This window comes from Amblyomma mixtum, chromosome 6 (assembly GCF_055824585.1).
Source record: "Amblyomma mixtum isolate Tamu chromosome 6, ASM5582458v1, whole genome shotgun sequence".
In the NCBI taxonomy this organism is placed as follows: Eukaryota; Metazoa; Arthropoda; class Arachnida; order Ixodida; family Ixodidae; genus Amblyomma; species Amblyomma mixtum.
The window spans coordinates 126,415,769-126,440,845 of record NC_143017.1 but is presented as its reverse complement, the minus strand read 5'-3'; the positions used below and the strand labels follow the sequence as shown (position 1 = coordinate 126,440,845).

Sequence of the window (25,077 nt, the reverse complement as noted above, 5' to 3'; positions counted from 1 at the left end):
AACTGCACAGACTTATTCAGTTTTTTCTGCTGATTTCAAATATGCAATTTGTTTATTTCTAGGCCAATTAGTTACTGAGATATTAATATATCTCATGCCATTGTCTGCTGAAACAATATAAAAAAAATGGGCCACCAGAAATTTAATTTTAATATGTAGGTAGATACTACAATGTGTGAGGAATTCAACGATGGAAGCAGTTTTCAGTTTTTTGTCCGTGTGGACAAATGGGCTTATAGTTAGTTTCATGTGTGTCATGTGTTTTCTGGCACTGTATGTCTGGTTAACTCACTTGAAAACTAACTATTAAGCCCATTTGTCCACACGGACAAAAAGCTGAAAACTGCTTCCAGCGTTGCATTCCTCACACATTGTAGTATCTACCCACGTATTAAAATTAAATTTCTGGTGGCCTATTTTCTTTATCTTGTTTGAGCAGACAATGACATGATATATATTAATATCTCAGGAACTGATTGGCCTGGAACTAAACAAATTGCATATTTGAAATCAGCAGAAAAAACGGAATAAGTCTGTGCAGTTTCATTGCATTTGGTCTGTAAATAAAAAAAATGCTCTAAGACCCATGTCCCCCCTTTTAAGCTCCCCTGGGGGGCCCCTTGACAGTTTGGTTGAACAAGTCCATGGCTAGACTATCCTTTTTATGTGCTATCGCCATAAATTAAAGTTTTGATTGAAGGAACTACTGATGACGCCTCTTATATTAAGTCTGGGATGTGACATTAATCGGTTTCATGCTTATGCAAGCGTGGCACTTTATGGTCAAACAGGTCATGTCAGTTTCCCGTGTGGATGAGTGCAGAATGATGAATGGTTTTTGGTTTGTACAAATTAGTTACATTTCAGTTTATGCTGGCCCCACATCTGTTTTTGCTTGCCGTGTTGTTCAGGACGCGGTGAGACAGTGCATGAGCCATTGCACGAGACAGTGCACGAGTCAGTACACCTGTTGGGAGAATGGTATGCTTTATGAAACTTAGGAGATGTGTGGTTGAGTAAAAGGATCTTGCATTCCAGCTGACTGAAGTGTTTGGAGGGTTGTAAGGCTGGGTGCACTAGGAACAAGTCAGCAAAGTTGGTGGTGGTGCCTTAACCTTTTGGTTGCATTCTCCCTGGTTTCTTGCCTGTCGCAGCAAAGTGTTACAGCTTACCACGTTTTTACTGCAAGGCAAGCACTCCAGCTTTTGGAGTGTTAATGTGTGCACCTTGTGGCATAATTGTCCCTGTGTGTGAGCAGAGTCACTTGACGCTTGCTGGCTGCGTCTAAGATAGAAGTTATGGCACGTATGCAATGAGCATGACAGGAACCTATCAGAAGTCTGTGTATATGCTCAGTATAGTATGTCACATAGACCATTGGCTAAAAAGGGGCTGCATTTTGTTCCATCCTCTTTGCAGTTTAATCGTAGTTATTATTGTGTGTAATTAAACTGACACTTGGATATTTTGTTCTCTTGGTGGCAAGAAAAAGAAAGAGAGCAGAGAGGGGGATGAATAAGGGGTGTCATAGGAATAGGGCAAATAACATACTGTCGAATCTCGGTGATACAGTGACGGCTGATGTGAATTTCAGGATGATACGAGTTTGTTAAATTCCATGACCAGAGTGCGTTGTGTACAGTGGGAAGAAATTGGGATGTTCCGAACACTTTCCCGTGCCACTATGGATGATATGAACACATCTCCAGCCGCCAGTTGCATGGCAGGCACTACGAGCAGTAAGCAGTGATGCGCTGCAGTAAATGAACCCAATCAGCCGAAAACATATTTGCACGAATGCATATCCCGTGGTTCTGCAAACCAGTGTTCCTTTTTTTTTTTTTTGGATGATATGAATTTCGGGTGATACTACGAACATTTTTCGCTGCCCCGTGAGATTCTATCATCGAGATTCTACTATACATACATGATAGGAAGAGCAGCTGAATGACCACTTGGTTGGTTTGCTGAAAACGACTCAGTGGGAAAAACAAGCATGAATTTCAGGTGGGTCAAGAAAGAAGTTCACTCTGACGTTTTATCTTCTTCTTCCTTTGCAGCCCCTGAGCATCGAGAACATTGATGAGACCATCCTGAAAGAGATTGGTACGTTGGGCTGCCTGGGGCTGCGAGGGGAGACACGCCAAAGCCGCCTTCACGCTCACGCTGAAAAGCTGGCAAGCAGCAGCACACCTGCTTCTCTGTAGTTGCACGCTGTGTCGTTTTTTTGTGTCGTCCACGACATAAATGGCTAGCTGTTGCCCTGCAAAACCCTGTTTCCCTGTGCACATTTGTCGTATCTGTATTTTACTTCCACGTGTAGAAGATCTTAACGTATGCATGAACTCCTGAGCCTTGTGTTTGCAGTTCTGGTAGCGACAGTAGTTGTGAAGAAAGCAAGAGATGCCAGTTAGGTTAATTAATGATCTAAGATGTGCTGAACAGCTTCACAGTTGCTTGCGTTGGCTACTAATGCTTGAGCATCAGAACTGGACTGAACTGAACTGGAACTGAAACTGTGGCGTGGCTCCCCTTGCAGACAAGGTACTGCAGAGCAGTCAGGAGCAGGGCCAGGAGGAGGAGGAGCTGAAAGACGTCTTCCTGAAAGCGCGGGAGAAGGCCATGGAGCAGCTGAAGCGCCTGCTCGTTGACTTCCGCAACACCCGCACCATTGGTTAGTCGGGCATGCTGCTGCAAATTTTTAATTGATACCATGCCTCAACCAAAAACGTCGTGCATTTTAAAAATATGTGGTGTCCTTTTACATTTGGGATGAACGGGATGAACGGGCCCCCAAAGCGCAGCTCAGGTGCTTTTCTGTGTTTCTTGCTAGACGCTAACCTTCATCCCAAGAATCATTGAAGTGAAAACGCAGTAGAATCTTGATAATACATGGTTGATACGAATTTCGGAATGCTATACATTTGTAAAATTCCGTGGCCGTATTGCATTGCGTACAATGTGAAGGATTTCGGATCTTCCGAACACAGCCCTGCACTGCCACTATGGATGATACAAACGAACGAGTCGTGATCGCACCCCTGAGCACCAAGTGCTGCCCGCACATCGCCAATGCATGATCATCAGTCTTGCAGTACGCACCACAAGTAGTGGGCTGTGGTGCACTGCCCGTACATTGCTGATGTTGGTACTGCCAGTTTCACGATACGCATCGCAGGTAGTGAGCTGTGGCGCGTGACCCACACGTTGCCAGTGTCACGATTGCCAGTCACGTGGTATGCATCACAAGCAGTGAGTGGCACATCGCCAACATCACAGTCGAGAGTTCTGCAGTGCACACTGTGAATGGTGGCTGCACGTTAGTAAATAAATCCTGTCAGCTGTACACAGGTTTCCGTGAATGCGTTTCCTATGCTTCTGCATGTGGATTTTGTGCATTTAGGATGACATGAATTTCGGATGCCATGAACATCTTTCGCGACCCCATGCGACGCAATTCATTGAGATTCTACTGTAAAATCGTGGAGAAACCTGGAGTGGGCACTAGCGTGGCAGTGACTACCGCGGTGCTGTTTACGTGTTAGATATCACAGGCCATTTCCTGCGTGAGCTCTTCAAGAAGCATAGGACAGTTGCATGAATTCCACGTCAAATAACGCTGCTTATGTGTAGTTTCTGTTATCATTTTAGGTAGGTTGAAACCTGCATGTTTCATGAGGCGGTCTTATTCCTCAGAGGAACTGCTTTTAAATATCTTCATTTTACTTGAGGATAGTTTTTGCACAGAGACTATGTTGTCACATTAGGGAAACTTTTTTTTTTTTTTTTTATAAAAGAGTCTTGGCTGTTAAACAGTCTTTGTAATGGCTATTGAAATAGACAAGCATTGTTTGTGTACGTGCATTAGCAGAGTTCAATGTAGCTGACAGTCAGTGGCCATTTATACATCAGATTGTTCCTTCCAGGTTGTCTGATGGCCTTTCACTTGATAGTTATTGGTGCGGTTTGAGAAAATGCTGCCAGCATTGCACTGCTAACGTGACCTGACATGAGCTTATCTTGCAGCAAAACGGTGATGCAGTAAAGCAGCAGGGCTGTATAAAAAAAAATCCAACTAGGTAACATACTAACCTGTGGCGCGGCAGCGCTCCTGCTTCCTTGTGCAAAGCGAGGTAGCAGGTAAACTAAAGCTGTATGCCCTTACCTTTGTGTTGCAGGGCTGTCTGGGCTGTACATGCCAAACGATGTGGCACTAAACGACTCCCTGCACGACAAGAACGCGGAGCTGCGCATCGTTGAATCCTTGCTGCTCACCGAACTGGAGACGCTGGCGTAAGGCTTCCTCTCTCACTGGCCCCACTCTTTACCTGTAGGGTTACAGTTCTTCCACGATTTGAGTTTCTTTCAGTCAGAAATACGGGGATGAGAGGAGGTACAACTACAACTTTCCTGAGAAAGCAACCTTCTGTGGGCTCATGCTACACTATTGACTGGTACCATGTGCCACTGATCAACCTTTTTAGTAGTGATTTTTATTTAGTTACTTTCAAATGAAGTGGTGTTTCATAGAATGGGGAGGACATTTACTTCGCTCAAAACTACACGTGAGAACTGCCTGAAGAGTTTGACGTATGTGTAGCTGTGTGAGCCAGATTTGTATGTTGTCGGGTTTTTGTCGTTGTGATCTAGTTTTTCTTGACGTGTTTGGAAAACGCCTGTGGCTGTATTGGAGATGCGAATCCCTAATGAGGAATACCAAAGGAGGCAAAGTGTGAAAAGGGCTTGTGCACTCAGATATTACCGCCTGTTGAAGAACCATATGTGATTGAAATTTATCCACAGCTGTCCACTGCAGTGCGCCTCAGAGCCCATTTGGGACTTTTGTCCGTCGAAAACCTTTGAATAAATTATCAGGGATGTGTAATCAATTAAAATTTAAGAAAAGAAAAACAATATATGTCCAGGTAAACGTTTGAAGTTGGTTTATGTTTGACGCTGCCCTTTTGTTTGTCAACTCCCTTGTTTGGTTTGGTCTTGAACATTTGCATGAAACCATATGCCAGAAATATAAAAAGAAAATAATAAAAAATAAATAAATACAAAAATGGTTCATAACATTCGAGATGCTTGCTCCCTGAGCACAAGCAGTTTGAAACTCGAAAAAGGATCACCTCATCACAAGTGTGTGGGCATATGAGGCATGCGATGAAGTAAAAGTAGGTCTGTCTGAGAGAATGGGCATAATAGCAAATGGTGTATTAGGCAATGATGCTAATACGGAGAATTGGTCTGGTCGACAGTAACATTGGTGCTGTTGTCGTTCAGTGCTTTGCAATCTCTGCTGAAGTGTCTCTAGCATGTGATGCACAGAAAGCAAGACAAATTTTATCGGGACCCCCCATGCCCTTTGACTTTTTCAGTGTGCTCAGCATTTAATATAATACACAGTTAAACCTGGATATACTGTAAAATCTTGTTTACTTGACCCTTGTCAATTCAGAAAAATAGATAATTCAAACACTCTGTGTCCAGTCCTACCAAATGTATGTAGTAAAACTATGTTAATTCAGATTTCTTTGGACGGAGAAAATGTTATAACCAATTGTCAAATTATCTGGGAGACTGAAAAAAAAAAGGGTAATACAGTAGCCGAGCGATTTTTTGGACTCAAATAATGTGGACTTGTGCGATATTTTGGGCTTCGCTGAAGAACCGTCGCGCACCTCATAGGAATGTGTACATTTTCACGATCGATATTTCGGACTTTGTGGAGTATAAAAGTTTGAATTTTCAGACTAAAACAGACGGCAACAATACTTTGGAGATCGTTTTTCAACCAAAAGTTCATTATTTCTGTCTAATATAGACGCAAGCGGGCATCGCTGTTGCAACCAACCCGTTCCCTGCCACCGTGGAAGGCGCCATCTTGGATTTAAACGGAATTGGCGGGCGCAATCGGACTGGCTTGGATAGGCTTGGCTATTTATTCTCTGTCGTTGCCATTCGAGGTAATGGGATGCTCTCCGGTGCCATTGAGATATTTTTGAGATAGGCAACAAAGAGCGCACGACCGCAGTGAAAACGGGACAGTGGAACAGCTGCAGCGTCTGCCGCGGGCTGCGGCTTGGACGACGCTGTGGTGCGGGCAGCAACGCGGTAGAGGTGGGGAGGGGGGGAGGGGACTGCATTCAGAGGCGCTCACTTCTGCTCGCGTCTTCCCGTGGGTTACCCATGAGTTACCTCTCGGTCTTTGCAAGCGTCATTGCCCCATGCAAACTGACCGTTCTTGCTTTGTGTGGCGAGTGCATTCATTCGCGGCATGACCGCGGCCGCATCGCACCGTCTGGTATCATGATGTGATAGGGTGCAGACATGACAAAAGCATGGCTATGACTCGGATAGAGGCTAATTATCGCTTGTGGGTGGAACATAAGGAGCCGCGACTTTTGCGATTTTAAGGCCGGTTTTTCGCAGGAAACCTTTTTTTTTTAAGTTCACGGATTTTTCAGACTGTTCGATTATTCGGACCATTTTTTGAGTCCCGCCGAATCCAAAAAATCAGTCTGCAACTGTAATGTGTTTAGTGTCCCACATCTATGTACCTTTTTCTTGAAAATGTCTGTAATCGTTGATATCTTCGTGTGGTAAATTTGCTTGGCAGTTACTGTTTTTCGCAGTTCCATCAAATACTGTCAAATAAACTAGTACATAGGTACTAGGTCACTCAGAGCATCAACAGCACCTCCTCCCTCCCATTCCCGTACGTACACACTATAAAAAGACTTTTTTTTTTTATGGCAGAATAAACGCTAGATAGATAGCTTCCTTTTCAAAAACGGTTTATTTATCACTGAACAAAAACCAACCCACTAAGTTGCTTAGGTTAGTTTTAGCATACTGCATGCAGCGCGATCGTTTGAGAGTGTGATAGAAGTGATTTCATCGCGGAGTGGAATGAGGAATAGATGGATATGTGATGCCGACAGTGTGATGACTGCTCTTTCTTCAAGAAGTGGCAGCCTAATCAGTTGGGTGATTACAGAAGACAGCGTGCTTAAAGTAGTGCCTTCGACTGGTGAAAGCAGTCTGTATGTGAATTGCAAAGCGAAATCGAAAACTATTTGTGCTCTTGCATTTCCGTCTTATCGATCTTCGATTGCTGCATAATTTTTTGTTTGTTTGTTTCGCGGAGTAAGTGGCGGCGCACCTCAAAAGCCGCCAATGCCACACAGGCAAGCGCACCTGCTGTTCCGCTCAGTCACCAAGCAGATTTCAAGACCCCATATAGCTGTATGAGAGGCTGACCGGTTGCCGGCAAGAACCGTATTATATCTGGCCTCGCACTATAAGCGGCTTTGTTATAAGCGGCCTCTACTTTATCGCACCTGCTGCTAGGAGTGTTGGTTTTCTGGTGCAGGAAGGAGGACCCGGAGAATTTGACGGACTACAAGTCGGCACTGGCGTCTGCACTGGCCACGGTGCTGAAGAGCTTTGGTGTCAAGACACCCAATGCTGTGGCACTTATGGAACGCTTCCCCACATTCGTGGCACGGGAGAAGTCTCGCCTCAAGTTTTTTCCTCGCAACAAGAAGGTAGGGTCACTGGCTACATTGGCACGTTAGCTTGGCTGGAAGGGTTCGCTTGCTACAGACAGATAACATCACTGTTCCCTTAAGTGCCAGTAGTTATATTTCATTGAGCCTGACATTCATAAGGGAGGGTATATTTCTCTTGTTCAAGTGAACCTGCCAAAACTAAGGCCTCTTCCTAGCTGTGCTTTTCAAAAGCTTCTTTCTCGGGAATATAACTGCTTTCATGCATGTTTAGCCTTGGACATGAACTGTGGAGTGAACGACAGCTAGAATTCAAGTGTGTGCTCCCTGCGAGTTTTTCTCTTTCTCGTCTGGTTTCAATGTGAACTGCTCATGGTGCCTGGTGGTGACACCATGCGGTCATGCGGTTGATGTTATGGCCAGAGATGGCTGACACACGTCTCTGGTGTTGTTGCAGTTCGCGTACCAGACCATCCACACCCGGGGCCACCACTTCCAGTCTCAGCAGTACCATTGCGTCACCTACTGCAACCACTGCCAGCACATCATCTGGGGTGTTGGTGACCAGGGCTACCAGTGCTCCAGTGAGGGCTGCTCCTCTTCCCCCCCCCCCCCCCCCCCATTAGTGCTTCCTTGAAACGGCGTGTTGTGATTGGTTAATCTATCGCTGCATACCCTAGCAGGCATAGAGGGCTAGTTTATGCTTGCGTGCTCTTTCTGTTTTTATTGTCTTGCACTATAGCCTAGAAGAGGACTGTGCTGACTGGCACATGTTGACGGAAAAGATGTAACAGCGCAGTCTCGGCACTGTTACATCCTTTCCGTCTTCCATAGTTACGGCGCGAAAGACACGACAAGAGAGGATGACAGAACACTGCGCTTTGTTCTGTCATCCTCTCTTGTCCTGTCTTTCGCGCTGTAACTATTGAAGATTGTCATCAACTTGCCCAACAGCTTGCTTTATCCTTTCTGTCACTATAGCCTGCCTGTCAGCTTTTGTAACAGTGGTTTAGTTCAATTAAAACAAGCTTTAGTTTAAGACAAGTCAGTATTTTCTGCCATGTTATGTTCAGTGAGCTGTGTGGAAGAATCCAGCCTTAAGTAGTTTTGTAATCTGCCAGAAGATGTGTTCTAGCCATGGCTGGTCATTTCAGAAGGTTCATTTTTGACAAAACCTCATTTCCTCTTGCGATGTGATAACTGGGCTTTTGGTACAGTTTATGACTGTTGTAGGAATTAGCTGCATGTTGAGATTTCGCATGGAGCAATCTTACTTCCTGATTGTGCTTAAATTTGTCGAGTCATCGGTTGTGTCCAGTACAGTCAAACCCGGATATATCGAACTCGTAAAAAAACGGGAATCAGTTCGATATATCGTGTAATTCGAAATACAGCTTTTAACAAATTTGACAATGTACAAACCGCACCTCAGTAAAAAGCATTCTTTATTTGATAAAAACATGTACGGTGGGACTATTAATGCGAGAAATAGTCGTTGATCTTCTTCTGCTTTTTGATTTTTAAAGCATTATTCAGCATGCACTTCTCAACGTTATCGAGCGACTGAGAACAGCTGAGCCCACAGCCTTCTATTGACTCACAGTGACGGCGAACAACGCTCAGCGCGTTAAGTGCGTCGGAACACGATGGCGGGTCCGAACTCGTCGTAGCCTCACAGTTACTGTCGCCGGCGGCATCCCTAGTGAGGTCGGCAATGATGTCTTCGTCAGTGAGCTCTCCGGTTGTCGGAACATCGTCGTCGACGGAGACGAAGTCTGTTGCTGCAGTCCCATCACAAACAGCACCCGGGAACTCGGCAAGCTGGCTAAACAATTCATCAAGTTCCTCCAGCGGTTCACCGCTATCCAGGGGTTCATGGTGATTGCTTGATGAGCTCATGCCAGCCTCGCCGGAAGCAGAGAGTCCACAATGACGGAAGCAGTTTTGAATTGTTTCTTGTTTGACGTCGTTCCATGACGCATTCAGCATGGTTATTGCTCCCAGGAGGTCAATTTTCAGCTCCCGGCCAGTGCGGAGGTTTAGCAAAAGCCTCTGCACAAGTCGCTTTCTGTAGCCTGCCTTCAGTGCACGAATGACACCTTGGTCTAAAGGCTGCAGCACCGACGTTGTGTTGGGCGGAAGAAAACGAAGCTCGATGTTGCTGACGCTGACGTTGCAATGGTGGGCAGAGCAGTTATCAACCAGTAAGCAGACCTTTCTGCCTTGGCTTACCAGGTCATCGTCCCAGGACTTGAGCCACTTGCCAAAAAGTTCGCTTGTCATCCAAGCTTTCCCATTCGATCTGTAAGACACCGGAACAGAAAGTGCGTTCTTTAGGCACCGCGGCGATTTGCTCTTTCCTATTACGAGCGGTCGAAGCTTGGTTGACCCGTCGACGTTGGTGGCGAGCAACACGGATATTCTGGCTTTATTGACCTTCCCGCCGTGGGACTTGTCATCACGACAGGCCAGCGTTCTGTTCGGAAGCATTTGCCAGAACAAAGCAGTCTCATCGGCGTTAAATATATCACGGGGATGGTACCTCGTTGTAATGTCGTTCCAATTTTCATCAATCCACTTTTGCACGCTGCCGAGATCTACAGCGCGGCTTTCACCGGTGACAGCATGGCCGACAATGCCGTGACGCTCTTTAAACCGCTGTAGCCAGCCTGAGCCGCCTCTGAAGTCGGGTCTGTCCAGCAAGAAAGCGAAATCCTTTGCTTTCTGTTCGATCATTGGGCCAGAAACGGGGATGTTTTGCGACCTAACGTCAACAAACCACTTATACACTGCTGCCTCTACGTCTTCAAATGCAGCCGTTCGTACTCGTCGAGCGCTGGTGGTAGCAGCAGGCCTCTTGTCCGCCTTAGCCCTAATGTCGGCCTTATTTTTCAAAATCGTACTCAGCGTGCTTCTGGGGATGCTGTACGCTGCGGCGACATCCGACTTCTTTTCTCCGCGCTCAACTCTTCTGATGATCTCCAGCTTTGAAGATATGGTTAGGTTCTGTCGCTTCACAGCAGCCATCTTTCACGAAGCGGACGAGCTCACCGCTCCCACAAAGCAACGAAGCACACGGAACAACGCAGTCGCAATGGCAGTCGCGCGAGTCGCACACCAGAATGCAGGCGCACGTGGCTGCGAGTAAACTGAGCGCGTGGTCGAACCACTTCTGCTAGGGGTGGCCGGGTGGCTGTCAGAAAGGGAGCGAGAGCAGCGCTGGGACCCTATTTATAGCAGCGCCGTGCGAGCGCTGTTGGGCTAAACCACTTTGGCCAAGGGGGGGGTGGGGGGATGGATGTTGGCGCAGCTCGCCCGGCCGCCACGCGGGAAAGCCAACTTCTGGAGCAGTTTTGCGCGGCTTGAAGTTCGATATATCAAGCGCGGCTGCTATTTTTGTTCGATATATTAGTATTTTTTGCTATATATTCTCATTTTAGCAATACAATGTTCATAAATTGTTCGATATACGGGGTAATTCGATGTAAACGGGTTCGATATAGTCGGGTTTGACTGTATTTAATGCATTGTGCCTGAGAACTGTGGGCTGTATGTATTAATAAGTGAGGGCACTAAGTAAGGTGAGTGGGATTTTTATGTGTTACAGTGTAACAGTATGCTTACTAACAGTCACTCTAACGGAGAAAGTCTCTGTACTTGCCAGACATGTTGACTTGTGAAAGTAAGGGATTACCGTATTTACCCAATTCCAACGCGCCCCCGATTCCAACGCGCACCTAACTTACGGCACAAAAAAAAAAATTTTTCAAGCCCCGATTCTAACGCGCGCCCGATATAGGTAATGAAAAAAAAAACTACAAGCCCCGCTTCTAACGTGCATGTGACTTCCAGGAATGAAAATAATTTGCAACCGTTTTTATATTTTAAGGAGAGATGCGGGTGAAAAACCGAGATTTTTTTCGATAAAGTCGATTTTGTATTTTCTTGCGTTTTGTATTCCCCCAAGCCTTTTCTCTTATGTATATAAAAAAAAAAATAAAAGCCGATAATCAATGGGAAATTAGTAAAAAAATGCAATTAAAGCATCGCGGTGTCTCGCGAAAGTGCGAATTTGACCAAATTTCGGGAACGCGGCATATAGCTCCACGGAGTCGCCCGCTCTTGAATTTTCGCGGGGAAGTAGGCCTCCCCCTCTTCTACCAGAAGCCGCTTCGGCAGCGGCGCATTCTTGATAAAAATACGAAAAAGATCGTTTCCCGCCCGAGTCGAGAGTCGCGACTGGCCCTTCAAATCACGTGGTACGATCGGAGCCCTTCCATTGGCTACGAGCATTCCACCGCACGGTCGGACGCAGACGCTCTTCCTTCGTTCTGCCGCCACCGAGACGTGAACCAACGCTTCTGCCCGGGTTTTTCTCCTTTCTCTGTTGTGGATGTGACTGAGAAACGAGATTTTCGTTCACGCAAGTTCCTGACAAAGCATCAGTATAAAGGAAGACGCCCCAAGCGCAAGCGGAGAGCTCCGGTGACGGGAGGTTCGTCTGCTGCTAGGTGTAACTGCGGCAACGGCGATGCACCATTTGGATCCTTCAAGCTTCTTGCGGAGCATCCATGACTTCGTCAGTGCATCTGAGCGAAAGATAAAGATGTTCGACGGCCAAAACAAGCGTAAAAACGAGCGCGGAAGCGCTGTTATCTGTGAGATCGGCATGATGCACGACCTCGTCAGCGGCGCGGCGTGCCCCGCCTGCAGACGATGTTATCTCTCTGTCAGAGAATCGGCCGCAAAACAGAAAGGACTCTAATCTTTTTTGGAACTTTACCGCCGAAATGACGCGTTTCCGACAACCGTTGTTTCATCATCATATTCTTCGAGCCGCGTATCTCGATCGTGCAAAGGCAGTGATGAGGCGTCCGCCCGAGGCAGTGCACGGGATACCGTCGCCGTGAACGTGGTCCGTAGTCACTGAGCACGCGACCTTTGACAAGCGCCACACCGGTTGAAAACGGCTTTTGCGACGCAGAAAACGACGAGCAAACGTGCTCCCATGTTTGCCAGCAGTTAGTGAGCTCCCACATCTAATAATAGCGATGACGATGGGCAGCTATGGGGCAGTTTCGGTTTGCACTCGAATCCAACGCGCATGCGATTTTGTGACGTGTTTTCCCCGAAAAAAGGTGCGCGTTGGAATTGGGTAAATACGGTAGTGCTCGAGTCCGTGGAGAGCTGTTGAAGTGTCAGCATTCCAGGTGTCCCTGAGCTCCTGTGATTAAAATATATGCCATCACTTGTTAGGCTGAGATGACAGTTTCAGCTCATGCTACAACAGCTTGCTGACAGTGAGCACGCGCTAGGCCACAAGCAAAGCAAGTTACAAAAGGCTGCTAGGCCAGTTCTTCATATGCCAACGTTGACATTAGGCATGTGACATACCCACCCACTGCTGGTTTACATGAGGCTACTGCAGCCGCATTATTTGCATTTTAAAAAAATGCAGTTATCGAAAACAGAAAATAAAATGCCTGTGAGAAATAAAATACCTATGACAACTGTACTATGCTGTGTGAGTGGAGGTGAGATCCTGTCGATGGAAGAAGGACTGCTATAATACTGATATTGAAGGCATAGTGAACAAGTTTTAGGCAGAATCACCATATTTACTTGCATAACTTTAAGTTTGTGTTGTTGTTTTTTTGCCCATAATTAAAGCTTCAATAAAAGGGGATGTGCAAATTACGTGGAAATTTTGTGAGCACGTCCTAAAAAAGTCTACAGAGGTCATACCACTTCATGTATACAGCACATTGCCACATATAAGTCGACCCCGCACTCTCGCCCTTTGCTGGCAAAAAAAAAGAAAAAAGTGACTCCAAACATAAATCAGTGGATCCCGCCCCACCCCGCCCGAGCCCGCCCCCGCTCAAGACACGTGTTATGTAGTTCCCTACATGATGGCACGACGGCGCATGCGTAGCTCAAAGCAATAAATATGGAACATTACAATCGCAAACCCAGCAGTGAGAGGCAAATAGCGAAGATACAAGGTGATAAAACAACGCCCTCGCACGCCGCCCAGGTAAGTAGCGGCAAACAGAATAGCCAACGGTTCGGTAGTTTTGGATTCTGGCGTGACACGTGCTCCAGAGGTTACTGGAAGTTGGATCTCACGGCCGTTCATACGGAGAAGCATCCCAGTGAGCCAAGTAAACAGCGCATAATTGGCTTTTTCTTACTGGAAGCACTTCGCAAATGAATCACTTGACATTTTTTACACCACTTATTAACCTTTCGCCGCCGCATGCGGTGATGCGGCCACGTCAGTCTTCCCAAGTCTGCCCTACGTGCGCTCGCGTGCTTTGTGTGCTTGTGTGCGCAAATTATGCAGAGGTGCAACTTACACAAGTAAATGCAAGACTTGCTTAATGAGTGCCTTGCGAATTGGCAGAGGGCATGCAAAGTTTTGGCTGGAAGTTGCTCTGACTGAAGCATGTTGAAATCATTGCAGAGATAAATGTGGTGATGGCATTTGGCCTGCCAAAACATTTAGTACATTCTGTTCATGGCTTCTTTCATCATTCATTGCCGCAGAGTGCGAATGCCTCGTGTATACTTGTGTAGGTGGGTAATTGCCACAGAATCAAAATTGGTCGTGGCAGAGTAGACAACAGTGCATGAATTTTTTTTTCATACTTAAATTTTGAATTTTTTTACTTCAATAATTCAATTTTTCATACTAAGCAGATATTTGATTCGATATCTGAAGGCCTTTTTTCTTCATATTCATGTGTAATTCTTATTCAAAAATTTCGGTATTCGCACACCTTAATTACCGTATAACCTCATGTAAGGGCCGCACCCTTGTATGGCCCTCACTTTCTGTTGTGGACCTGATAATTGAGAAAAAAATACGGTTCTAAATTTTCTTTTAATTTGCATAAGGGCCACGCCTTCAAAATTCAAACCCAAATTTAAAATAAAAAAGTGTGGGTCTTATACAGGTTTATATGGTAAAATCAATGCATGTGCTGACTCCCAGCTCACAATGCTTGTATGCAGACTGTGAGATGAACATCCACAAGACCTGCGTGCGAGTGGTGGAGGAGCAGTGCATAGGGCGGCACAAAAAGGAAAAGGGCAAGAAGAACCACCGCATGTCTGGCGTGGGCCTTATTGAGGGCATCAAGACCAAGGCCCGCACCCGCCGGGGCACCCAGCACTCGGTGGAAGACTGGAGCAGCTCCCTTGACCATGCCCTGCCCCTGGACTCTTCTGGTAAGCATATCCTTCGCAGTCATCACTAAAAACCCCCAATAACTCCTTTCCTGTGTCAACTGTGGCCGTCCTATGCGTCCCTCATTGAAATCTTTCCCCAACCTATGACTGCTGTTTGTATTCCCCATGGTAACCACTCACTCTGTGTTATAATCTGTTGATTGTCTTATGCAAGGCACGTTCTGCCCCAAATTCGCTTCTTGTCGCAGTCAATATCTGCTGCCATTTTTTATCCATTGAAATATTGATATTTTGAACTATTCGCGACTAGTTTAGCTCTGATATGTCATACGGTGTACCAGTTTCCTTAATTGCCAATTGCTTCCTTTGCTCATTAGGCAAAACTTCCGCATGTCATCCAACATCAGGATCGACTGTATCCAAATATAATTGATGGCCAATTTTTCGGGCTCTCTAGAGGCCGCAACAACTTTAACTTATTGCTTATAATCCCGGAGGAAGGGGTCAGTTGTTTTATGCACATTCTGAAACTCCTCATGACTAAATCTCACTGCACAAAATGTACCCAGATGACTGGCTGTGATCGTTGTCACGTGCTTGACATGTGATGTCTGTACTGCTGTTGGCATATCGCCGACAAACGCACGGGTTGGGACAAAGTCTAGTTGCAAAAGCAAGCCTGCCGTGCGAGAACTAACCGCAGTCCACCCGCAGCATGAGGGGCCCAGAACGAGAACACAAAGCTGATGAAACGATAAGAACTGATAGACGGCCGGAACAAGTGGTCTGTCGTGTTGGCCTTCGTAATTAGGCCCAACGAATAGGGCCAACATCGGCATTGTAACCGGTGGTATGCACTCTTCGGTGGCTTGCGTATAATGAGAGGCATCTTGCCTGTCATCAAACATCAATCGGCAGTTTTTATGATAGAAAAGTCAGAGTTGTGGTGCGTTTTGCCGCTGGTATGGTCACCTCACCTTGATATGCACCACCATTTTCTTGCTTGCTGTCTCTGTGAAGCTGTGTGCCTCCCATGCACTTCACTGCTACCCCTTACCATATGCGACAGAAGACTTGGCATAGATGAGTTCCACGAACTGTGATTACTCTTCAACTTCATGCGGCAGGCGACATCCATGAATGGTACGAATTCAAAACCACGCAGGCACAGTGTGCCTACTCGTTTAGAATATCAGCCCCGCCATTTAAGAGGCTCCCTTTTAGGTTGAATTTCGTTTTGTTTTATCAAGTTTTCGATCTCCCTTGCAGTTTGAATTAACGAGGTTCTGCTGTACACATTATATGGCAGCTTGGGTACTGGCGCCGAGTGTGAACAGGGTCCATAAAATTGAGTAATCAGTTGCAGTGTGTCCAAAATTTCCGGCGCTCTTACACATTGAATCTATGAGCTATGTCACGGTGCTGTGAAAAAGTCCAAATAATCGAGAATGACAGAGAAACCGGGTTGGAATTTTCTGTCGGCGACTGTATTCAGAGTTTTAGTAGATACCGTATAAACGCCTGTAAGGGCCGCACCCGTGTATGGGCCGCACCCCGCTTTCCCGAAGGAAATATTAAAAAAAAAATAAATCCATGTAAGGGCCGCACCCGAACTTTCCATGACTCAGGTGGGAATAGCCTTATAAATGCACACGCCGTGGCCTCCGCGATCGGCTACGGCTGCGAACAGCGGAGCGCTCGATCGCGGAGGGCTTGATCGCGGAGGCCAAGCACGCTCACAAGAGCTTACAAAAACCGTCCATGGATGGCGCCCGAGGCCGCAGTCATCATCATCGTCATTTTTTTTTCCGCCGCGACATTCATGCGCCGCTACTTTTCGCTATCTACATCGGCATCAGTATCGCCAGCTCCAGCCTTTTGTGGCGTGTTTGCGCGTTTATCGCAGTTGTGGTGGTTGTGGCTTTCGTGTGCTGCCGCCGAGTAACTTAGATTTAACACGATGGGCAAGCACCTTATCAGCTACAAGGCTGGGAGTTAGCTCTTGAACACGGCAAGCGTGCGGCTGACAGGGAATTCGACGTGGCCGAGAAGCGCGTCCGATGATCATGCAACCAAAAAGATGCATTGAGAAACGTAAGCTGCAAAAGCGCGCTTTTCGAGGCAAGCCGTGCGAGTTTCCCGAACTGGAAGAAGAGCTGCTCTGCTATGTGATGGAAGTGCGGAACGACGGCTGCGCGTTGACAGTGGACATGCTGCGCGGCTTCTTTTAGATGAGCATGCACCGGAGCTCAGCACCAGCTCAGAGTCGAAATACTCCGCGAGTGACGATTGAACGTATAATAAATGCCGCTCGTTCCCTGATTGGTGTTTTTACTTAAAAAAAAAAAAATTCGTACATCGTGTGTATGGGCCGCACCCCGAAAATTGGCCCCCGAATCTGGAAAAAAAAGTGCGGCCCTTACACGCGTTTATACGGTATGTAGAAGCAACATGTATTCTCGATGCGTGTTGTCCACACTTATGTACTTGTGCCAAGGAGAACAGTCATGATCCTACACCTTAGACGTTAAAAGTGGCGTTCACCAGTGCTTCTCTGTGGCACCGACTGATGCAAGGTGGTTCAATTGGTGACCCCTGTAATGCAGAGCGTGGCCGTCCAGATACCGGTGATGAGTGTGAGACGTCCACGTTGGGTGGTGCTGCAGAGTTGCTGGACAGAGGGTGAGTTGCTGCCTCACTAAAGCTCACCTATTTTGCTTGTTTGCCTCAGTTTGATTGATTTCAGCTTTATGGTTTGATTGATCCAGTATTTGGTTGGTGGTGGTAAACTTTCGTTGCACTATGTACAGAGAGGGTTTTGGGTCATGTGCATTGGCTTTCTCAACTTGCGCGTATAGAATTTTGTGTAGTGTAAGTGCATAATAAATCAATGACTAAATTGACTGCACATATGTTTTAGGGTAGCAAAAACATGCTGCACCTGAGGTTTTGATGTTTATTTGCAAAGTACTATCACATTTCTAGCCCCGCCCCCCCTTCCACCTAATGTAAGAACCCATGTATACACACCGTCATGTATTCTAGCTTTGTCAATGGTTACGTGACATGTTCAGTGATGTGATTGCTGCACCAACTGTGCCAAACTGCGAGAGGGGGCAGAGCCTGCTACATACTGCTATATTACAACAAATTATGAGTAATCTGCGCCAAGCCTAAGGCAAAACTTTGTATTTCCTTACGAACAAAATTCTGGGGTGCCGCGTGTTATCATACCTCTGCGTTAGGCAGCCTTAGCGGAAAATGAATTTTTTCCGAGAATCCTTCTATCAGTCCTTAGTATATTGTCACGTAGTGGTGACTGCAGTCCGCCGAACAGGAACACAGTGAGAATGTCTTCGAAACGAAACTCTTTATTCGTTCAGCGGACTGCAGTCACCACTACGTGACAATATATATGTGGCTGGGCGTCACGCTGGCCGGGCGCGTTGTCATTCTGTGTAATGAAAGCAGATATGTAATAGGCCTGTGGCACGGAGGGATTTACTCTGGTCATCCCATGGAATGGAGGGCTCACCAGAAGTGCACATAGCACCAACATTTACAAACAGGGCCGGTGTTGACTTCCACATCCTTGCTCAGCCGAAGTAGAGAAACAGCATGCTACCGCGAAGTTCTCAGTAAGCATCTACTTTGGGGTTTGTTTCGTTGCCCTATCAAAAAGGAGCTTATAGTCCCAGCTAATTTTTTTTTCGCTCTTGTAAACTCTCTCCGCTCCGCGGTTCACGTTATTCAGTGCATATTCAAAGGCACTTTACTTCAATTTTGCATCCTAGCTTCTTTGCCTCGCAGGCGGCGTCATTTTGAGTAAGAAGAACGCACGGCATGCGCAAATCCGTACAGATGCGATGCTGAAACTGAAACTTTCGAGAATATGACTTGACTGGATGCGGCACACTTTGTGCGCCACCACATTCAGTCTGGTTGTTGTGAGATTATGGGATTCCAGCTGTGGGATAGCACTTTAAAAATACATACGAGGTCTGTTAGAAGAGTATCCGACCTTTGGCCGTTGAAAAAAAATTTGCATAACTGGAGCGTTGCAAACCTAGTCATCTTTAAAGTAGTCTACTTGGGACTCCACACACTTCTCCCAGCGGTGCTGCCATTGTGGGAAGTATTCCGAAAAGGCCCTTTTCGGAATGGAGTTTAGCTCAGCTGTCGTTGCAGCCATAATGTTCTTCCTTGTCTGAAATCGCGCTCCTTTCAATGGCCTTTTGATTTTGGGAACCAGCCAGAAATCGCAGCGGCCATATCAGGACAGTAAGGAGTCTGTTGAACTACAGGAGTCTGGTTTTTCACCAAAAAATCTGATTCGAGTGCGAGGAATGTGCAGGAGCATTGGCGCGATGGGTGCGCCAATTTCCTGTTGACCTCAGCTCCGGGTTCTTGCGCCGCACAGCATCACGTAGGCAACGGAGGACATCCCTGTAGTACTCTTTGGTCATTGTTTGACCCTGTAGAGTGCGTACTCGTGGTCTGCCACACAGAGGGTGTCAAAGAAAGCAGTCAGCATCACTTTCACATTGCTGCGCAATTGGCGGGCCTTCTTAAGTCTTGGTGACGTGGAATGCTTCCACTCTGACGACTGGGATCTGGTTTCCGGGTCGTACCTGTACACCCAAGACTGGTCACTAGTGATTATGATGTTGATGAAGTCGGGGTCACTGTTTGCGGAATCCAGCATGTCCTGTGAGACTTCAACACGAAGCTGCTTTTGCTCCACCGTGAGCAGCTTCGGCACGAATTTCGCCGCAACTCTCTCCATGGCCAAATCTTCGGTGATAATGGAATGTGCGGAGAAATTGCTCATGTCCACCTCTTCCTCAATTTCTCGGATAGTCACGCGACAGTCTCGCATCACCATAGCGTTCAGTTCGGCAATGACCAGGGCCGGCTTGCACAAAACAAATAAGTCCAGCTTATTTCCAGTCTAATCTTATTCGCGGTCTAAAAGCTCTCTCGATTTTGAGAAAAGAAAATGCGCATTGATGGTTCACTTTGTTGGTGAGTGCCTCAAGTGCGCACGACGCCGACTAAAACATTGAGTTACCGAACTTTCAGTCGGAGTTCGTGGTGCATTTGAGGTGTCCACTGACAAAATGAACCAGCTATGCGCCTTTCCTTTCTTCAAAACCGAGAGAGCTTTTAGACCGCGAATAAGATTAGACTGGAAATAAGCCGGTCTTATTTATTTCGTGCAAGCCGGCCCTGGTCATTTTGGCATGTTGATGACCGATTGGAGCGTGGCTCGTTCTTCACCGATGTGCAGCCATCTTTAAAACAATTGTAACACTGCTTAAACTGTGTGCTGCTCGTAGCATCTTCACCGAAAGCCGTCTGAATATTTCGAATGGTTTCCACTCGGCTGTCGCCAAGTTTACGGCAAAATTTGTTGCAGTAGTGCTGCTCCTTTCACTCCGCCATTTTCCTTGCAATAAAAAACCGACGAGAGCACTGCACACTGCCTCACTCAAACGCTGCTTCCCAGCGACTGACGCTATCGGCAGGCGGGAAAAAATTCATGCATGCGCATGAAGGTTCAAGGTCGCCTGATGCAAGCGCGCTTGTCTCATATCCATCAGGTGTTCGCAAAAAAAAATAAAGTCAGATACTTTTCTAACAGACCTCGTATGATCCACATTTTACTACCGTGAACCGCACCCGCGGTGAGCTATCTGCACCTTGCGCAGATGTCCCTAGGAGTGCACACCTGCCACGGTGCAGGCGTAGTTGGGTGCCTACGGAAGTGGATCTTGGTAGCGGATTGCGCTGCGCTAAAACTATAATAACTGCATTCTTTTTTTTTTTACTCATCAATTTTGTTTTCAAACATAATTACTGGGAACGGCAAAAGATGGCGGGGTCTCGTCAAATAAAAAAAAAGAAAGAAAACACGACTTGTACACTGGAAAACACGGTATATACCTATGCTAAAAGGCACTTTCTTTTGCTTCAAAGTGACTTCAGTCATTCACATCGCTGTAATTTAAGATGAATAAATGTTGACTGCGCAATGTTTCAGGCCTGTTTAAATACACTGCACCTCAGAATTTTGTTCTTATTCGCAGAATAGTACTGGCAAATTTCTAAACCCCCCCCCCCCCCCACATGTATGCACATCATCATGTATTCTAGCTTGGTCAGTGGTTACCTTGACAATTTTCGGTCAGATTGCAAGCATCTGCACTGCATCAAAACACAGTAGAGGAGCATTCATGTGCAGAGGGTGGAGGGCAGGGTGACTGAACGAGCATAATATGCACATCAATAGGAACTGGTTCCACTCCGCAGGGCCACCCGCAAGAGCTCCGCTACGGCTGTGGGACGCTCAGAAAGCTTTCGGCAAAGGGTGAGTAGTGGGGTTCGTTTTGGGGGGTTGAAAGGCTCTCCCAAGGTATATTCCCTGCAAATAAAGTGGGTGGTGATATCTGTCCTGTCTCCTATTCTTCTTAGAAGATACCATAGAATGTGGTGTACCTTCAGATTGCGGAGGCAGCTTTGCTTGGTGGTTTCAAGTTTAGGGCATGGTAACATTCCTCTCAACTTGACATAGTGCTGCTGCTGTGTCACGAGCGTGAAAAAGTTGGCACTCCTTCGAGATTATTAAGTGAGCAAGCGGAGCCTGCACTGTGTACACATAACAGTGTTCTTGTGAGGACAATTGAACATGCCAAACCAGCTCCACCTTGTTCAGGGTTGTACACTCTCGCACTACTCCTTGTGCTCATAGCGTTGTGCAGCTAAGGAGAGTTTCTTGAGTTTCCCTCTCCTCAAATCGCGCAGAAATTGTTTTACATTAGCGGTTGATATTAACAGCAGCTTACGTCTATCAGAAAACCATTCTCTTGCTAAATTCGAGAACGTATACCTGGCACAATGCTTCTCGTAACTGCATGGGGCTGGCTTTTCCTGTCCCTAGTTGCGTGGAGAACTAAAGATGTGGTGAGCGATCTTGGTTGCACTCCATGCAAACTCTGTCATTGAAACTCCGATGAAACAAGTACTTTGCAGAGCGACCACTGTAAAACCTGTCATGCGATAGAAATAGCCGTATCGTGGAGGCATATGTCACTGAGAATGCCAGCGAGCGTATCGTCATGTGGTGGTGATGACAGGCAGTCAGGAAGACAGCAAAAGGCTTCCAAAAGAAACTCTTCATTCAAGTAGATGGTAACTTAGTGAACTTTTAGTGAATGGTACTTAGTGAACTTAGTAAGTGGTAGTGAGCTGAACTTAGTGAACAGTAGCTTAGGTCTCAAACACTGACAAAAGTCTCACTGACACAACAGTCTCAAACATCATAGAAGATGCTGCACATCCCCATGACAAAGCCAGAGCAGTGCAGTTTTATCCCGCATACATGGGCGTCCGGAGGGGGGGGCAAGGGGGGCGGCTGCACCCCCCTGGAAAATCCCTCACTCGAGCTGGGAGTGATGGCCGCACGCCAGGGGCGGTGGTGCGCTCAGCCAAAAGGGTAAAAGCAGCCCCGCTTCCACGCTTTGGGTCACATCTGCGAAATGCCGCGTCCGGGCGCGCGTCGTTCCGCCGTTTTTAAACCACGCCACCGTCAGCTCTGCTGAAGGGCGACCTGTTGCAGACATACAGCGGCACCGGCGAGCATGTGTTTCGAGCCGTCTTGAGATGGGTGTCTGTTTCTTTGATCTCTAGAGAGATAGCGAGACGGAGGCAGACAGTGCACAGGGCACCTTGTTTTGGCCTTCGTCGCTCGCTATAATCAGGATACGTTCGTACGCCGGCCACCGATGAATTCTTCAGGAGGGAAGGACAAATCAGCCGTGTCCACCCCCGCTTTGTCGGGCTGCTCAGGGTCAAGCGGGCGATGAGTTGGCGCCGCCGCCGCCGCTCGCTGTCTCCTCCGATCCACGGGAGAGCGCAGTTCGGTAGAAGCACCGCTTTCAGAATCTTCGGCAAAGGGGATTAGCTGCTTTTGTTCACGGCGACGCAGTCTCCAGAGGCGCCCCCACACCAGCGTTCCTTGCGTCTTCTCCGAAAACCAGCGCCTTTGGCCAACGCAGCCCGATGGCGCCTGCCTGGCTCGCCTGTCACCTCTGGCTGGGCCTCAAATCACAACAGCGCCCATGTACTGTGCGATGTCAGTGCATGGTAAAGAGACCCAGGTGGTCGACATCATCCGGAACTCTGTACTACTCCGTCCCTCATAGCCCGAGTCGTTTTGGGGCTCTGAACCCCATAAAAACACAAGAACAAATTTTCCGACCGGAGTGGCGAGTGTCCCTTCCCCTCGGAAGTCGCGCGGCGTTCCTTTCACCCCCAAAGTGCGCATTCGGGGATATTGCAGCAAGTAAGCCCTTGCACGTGTGCGCGCGCCTCTGTGTTTGTGCTTCGGTGTTTTTAGTGGCCAGTTGTCAACGAAGGTGAGAACAACCAAGACAGTGGACGAGAAAACGACGTGCGGCGAGCAGTGTGTGTGCGGTTGCTCGACTGTGCGGATGCGCGAGCAAGATGGAGCGAGGTGTATGAAGCTGCGAGCGTGCATTTATCTTGTAAAGAAGTTTTTGTTGTATATATAGTCATCTTTTGTTTTCAAAGTACGCGTTAAACCGTTTTTCCAATCAATGTGTACGATGAGTGTGCACCGAGAGCGTGTAATGAAGCACAGAAATGAATTATCACCCGTGTAATTGCGCAATTCGCCCAGAAAAATCCGAGGCGCCTACAGTTGCTGTTCAAGGAAGACTGACTAAGTGACTGTAGTTGCGTGTTTGTGAACATATTGTGCTGTGTGCTGGTCATCAATCCGGGTGAGTCGAGAACTCGTATGCAGCAAGACTGAGCACTCTTCTCCACGAAGTGATAGTATCTTTTTGCACTTTTTATTAATTGTAATTGCTTCTTCGTCGATAAACTCCAATGCATCTCTCCTAGCCACGCTTTAATTTGCTGTTTGTAATTTTTCTTTCATGTCTGTATTTTACTTATTTATTTTTATTTATATATAAATAAATAAATTTACTCCGCAAATAGGGCCTTTTTGCAACGAACATAGCCCCCCCCCCCCCTCCGGCCCCAACAACCAATGGGGCCCCCCCCTGCAAAAAATTCTGCGGACGCCCTTGCCCGCATAGCAAGCACTAAGTGATAAGGCCATGTTCTGCAAGTGGTAACCAAAGAACATGGAAAAGCAGACAAAACGCTTTGTGGCAGTATGAAAGAGTGCTCACGTAGTAGCATGGCAGCATTAGTTTTAGTAAAGCATGTGCAAGGAGACTGTGGGTGCAGTGTGAATGTGCAGTGCACAACAGGGGTGCCTTACAGCTAGCAAACAGCTGCCAATTTTTGGAGTTCGTGTTGTGGCATTTACGGTGCGTGTGGGAATATTGTCAGCAACATGGTGGCACCCTGCTTGCCTACCTTGGACCACTTACAGTGCCACGGCTGTGTTCTTCAATGCAAGAACTCAATCAAATTGGTGCCATTCACTTTAAATTCGCACATTTTCACGAGCATGTAAGAAATAAGTGAGAACTGTAGTCTCTGACCAATTTTTCAGACCATAAAGGGACCGCAAAAGTGCCTTAAAATTTGCACAGTTCATAAAAATCAAATTTGATCAAAAGAAAAAAATCACTTTACTCTAGCCTCTAATAGCCATTAGTGTGGGAGAAGGGTTCAGTAATTGTGTGCACATTCTCAAGCTTTGCGGCTCAGAATGTCGCTGCGTTGTGTGCGGAGGCGACAGTCATGAGCAGACATGGGCACCCTCATGAGGGCGCCCTCACCTTCACCTCATGAGGGCTACACTCGGCGAGGTTGAGGGAGGATTGGCACAGATGAATATGTGAGGGCTAGGGTGAGGGAGGGCAGAGGTGGTGAGGAGAGGGTGAGGGAGAAAAAGAGGCTGAGTTGAGGGTGAGGGTGTGTCTCAAAGTTAATGCCTGAACTGGTTTTTAAGTTTCCCGTCCTGGGCGCTGCCTATTCCAGAACACGTGTGCGTGACGAACAAAGAAAACAACTAAACAGGAACTAAACACTTAAGGCGGGCTGCACTATTTGTGTGGCCCATTCACTACGAGCTGCTTACCAACCAAACACGAAATGGGACAAGGCGATTGAAAACAAAGTGGGACTAAGAGATGCATAAAAATGCTTCAACAAGCGACAAAGGAAAGGGCCTAGTTACCAAGCAAAGCAGGCAACCTGTTGTACTACTGTAGATGAAGCCAGGTGCAATAGAAAAGCTATGCAAGTTGCTCTGAATTTACTGATGTCGATACAGTAGCCGACCGATATTTCGGACTTTGTGGAGTCTAAAAGTTTGAATTTTCGGACTAAAATAGGCGCCAACAGTATTGTGGTGATCATTTTT

At 47.0% G+C, this 25,077-nt stretch overlaps 1 protein-coding gene across 8 annotated transcripts in view; it reads left to right on the top strand.

Annotated features, from left to right (window-relative positions):
* The window catches only part of LOC149340313 (rho guanine nucleotide exchange factor 11-like), a 107,283-nt gene that overhangs the window by 43,063 nt on the left and 39,143 nt on the right, over positions 1 to 25,077 (top strand). For all 8 annotated transcript variants that reach the window (XM_089549058.1, XM_089549056.1, XM_089549059.1 and 5 more), the window contains 8 exons: positions 2,061 to 2,106; positions 2,540 to 2,674; positions 4,179 to 4,293; positions 7,379 to 7,553; positions 7,972 to 8,098; positions 14,532 to 14,747; positions 17,315 to 17,390; positions 21,021 to 21,078. In XM_089549058.1, the coding sequence (XP_089405184.1) occupies positions 2,061 to 2,106; positions 2,540 to 2,674; positions 4,179 to 4,293; positions 7,379 to 7,553; positions 7,972 to 8,098; positions 14,532 to 14,747; positions 17,315 to 17,390; positions 21,021 to 21,078 (948 nt within the window). The remainder of the gene's footprint in view (positions 1 to 2,060; positions 2,107 to 2,539; positions 2,675 to 4,178; positions 4,294 to 7,378; positions 7,554 to 7,971; positions 8,099 to 14,531; positions 14,748 to 17,314; positions 17,391 to 21,020; positions 21,079 to 25,077) is intronic.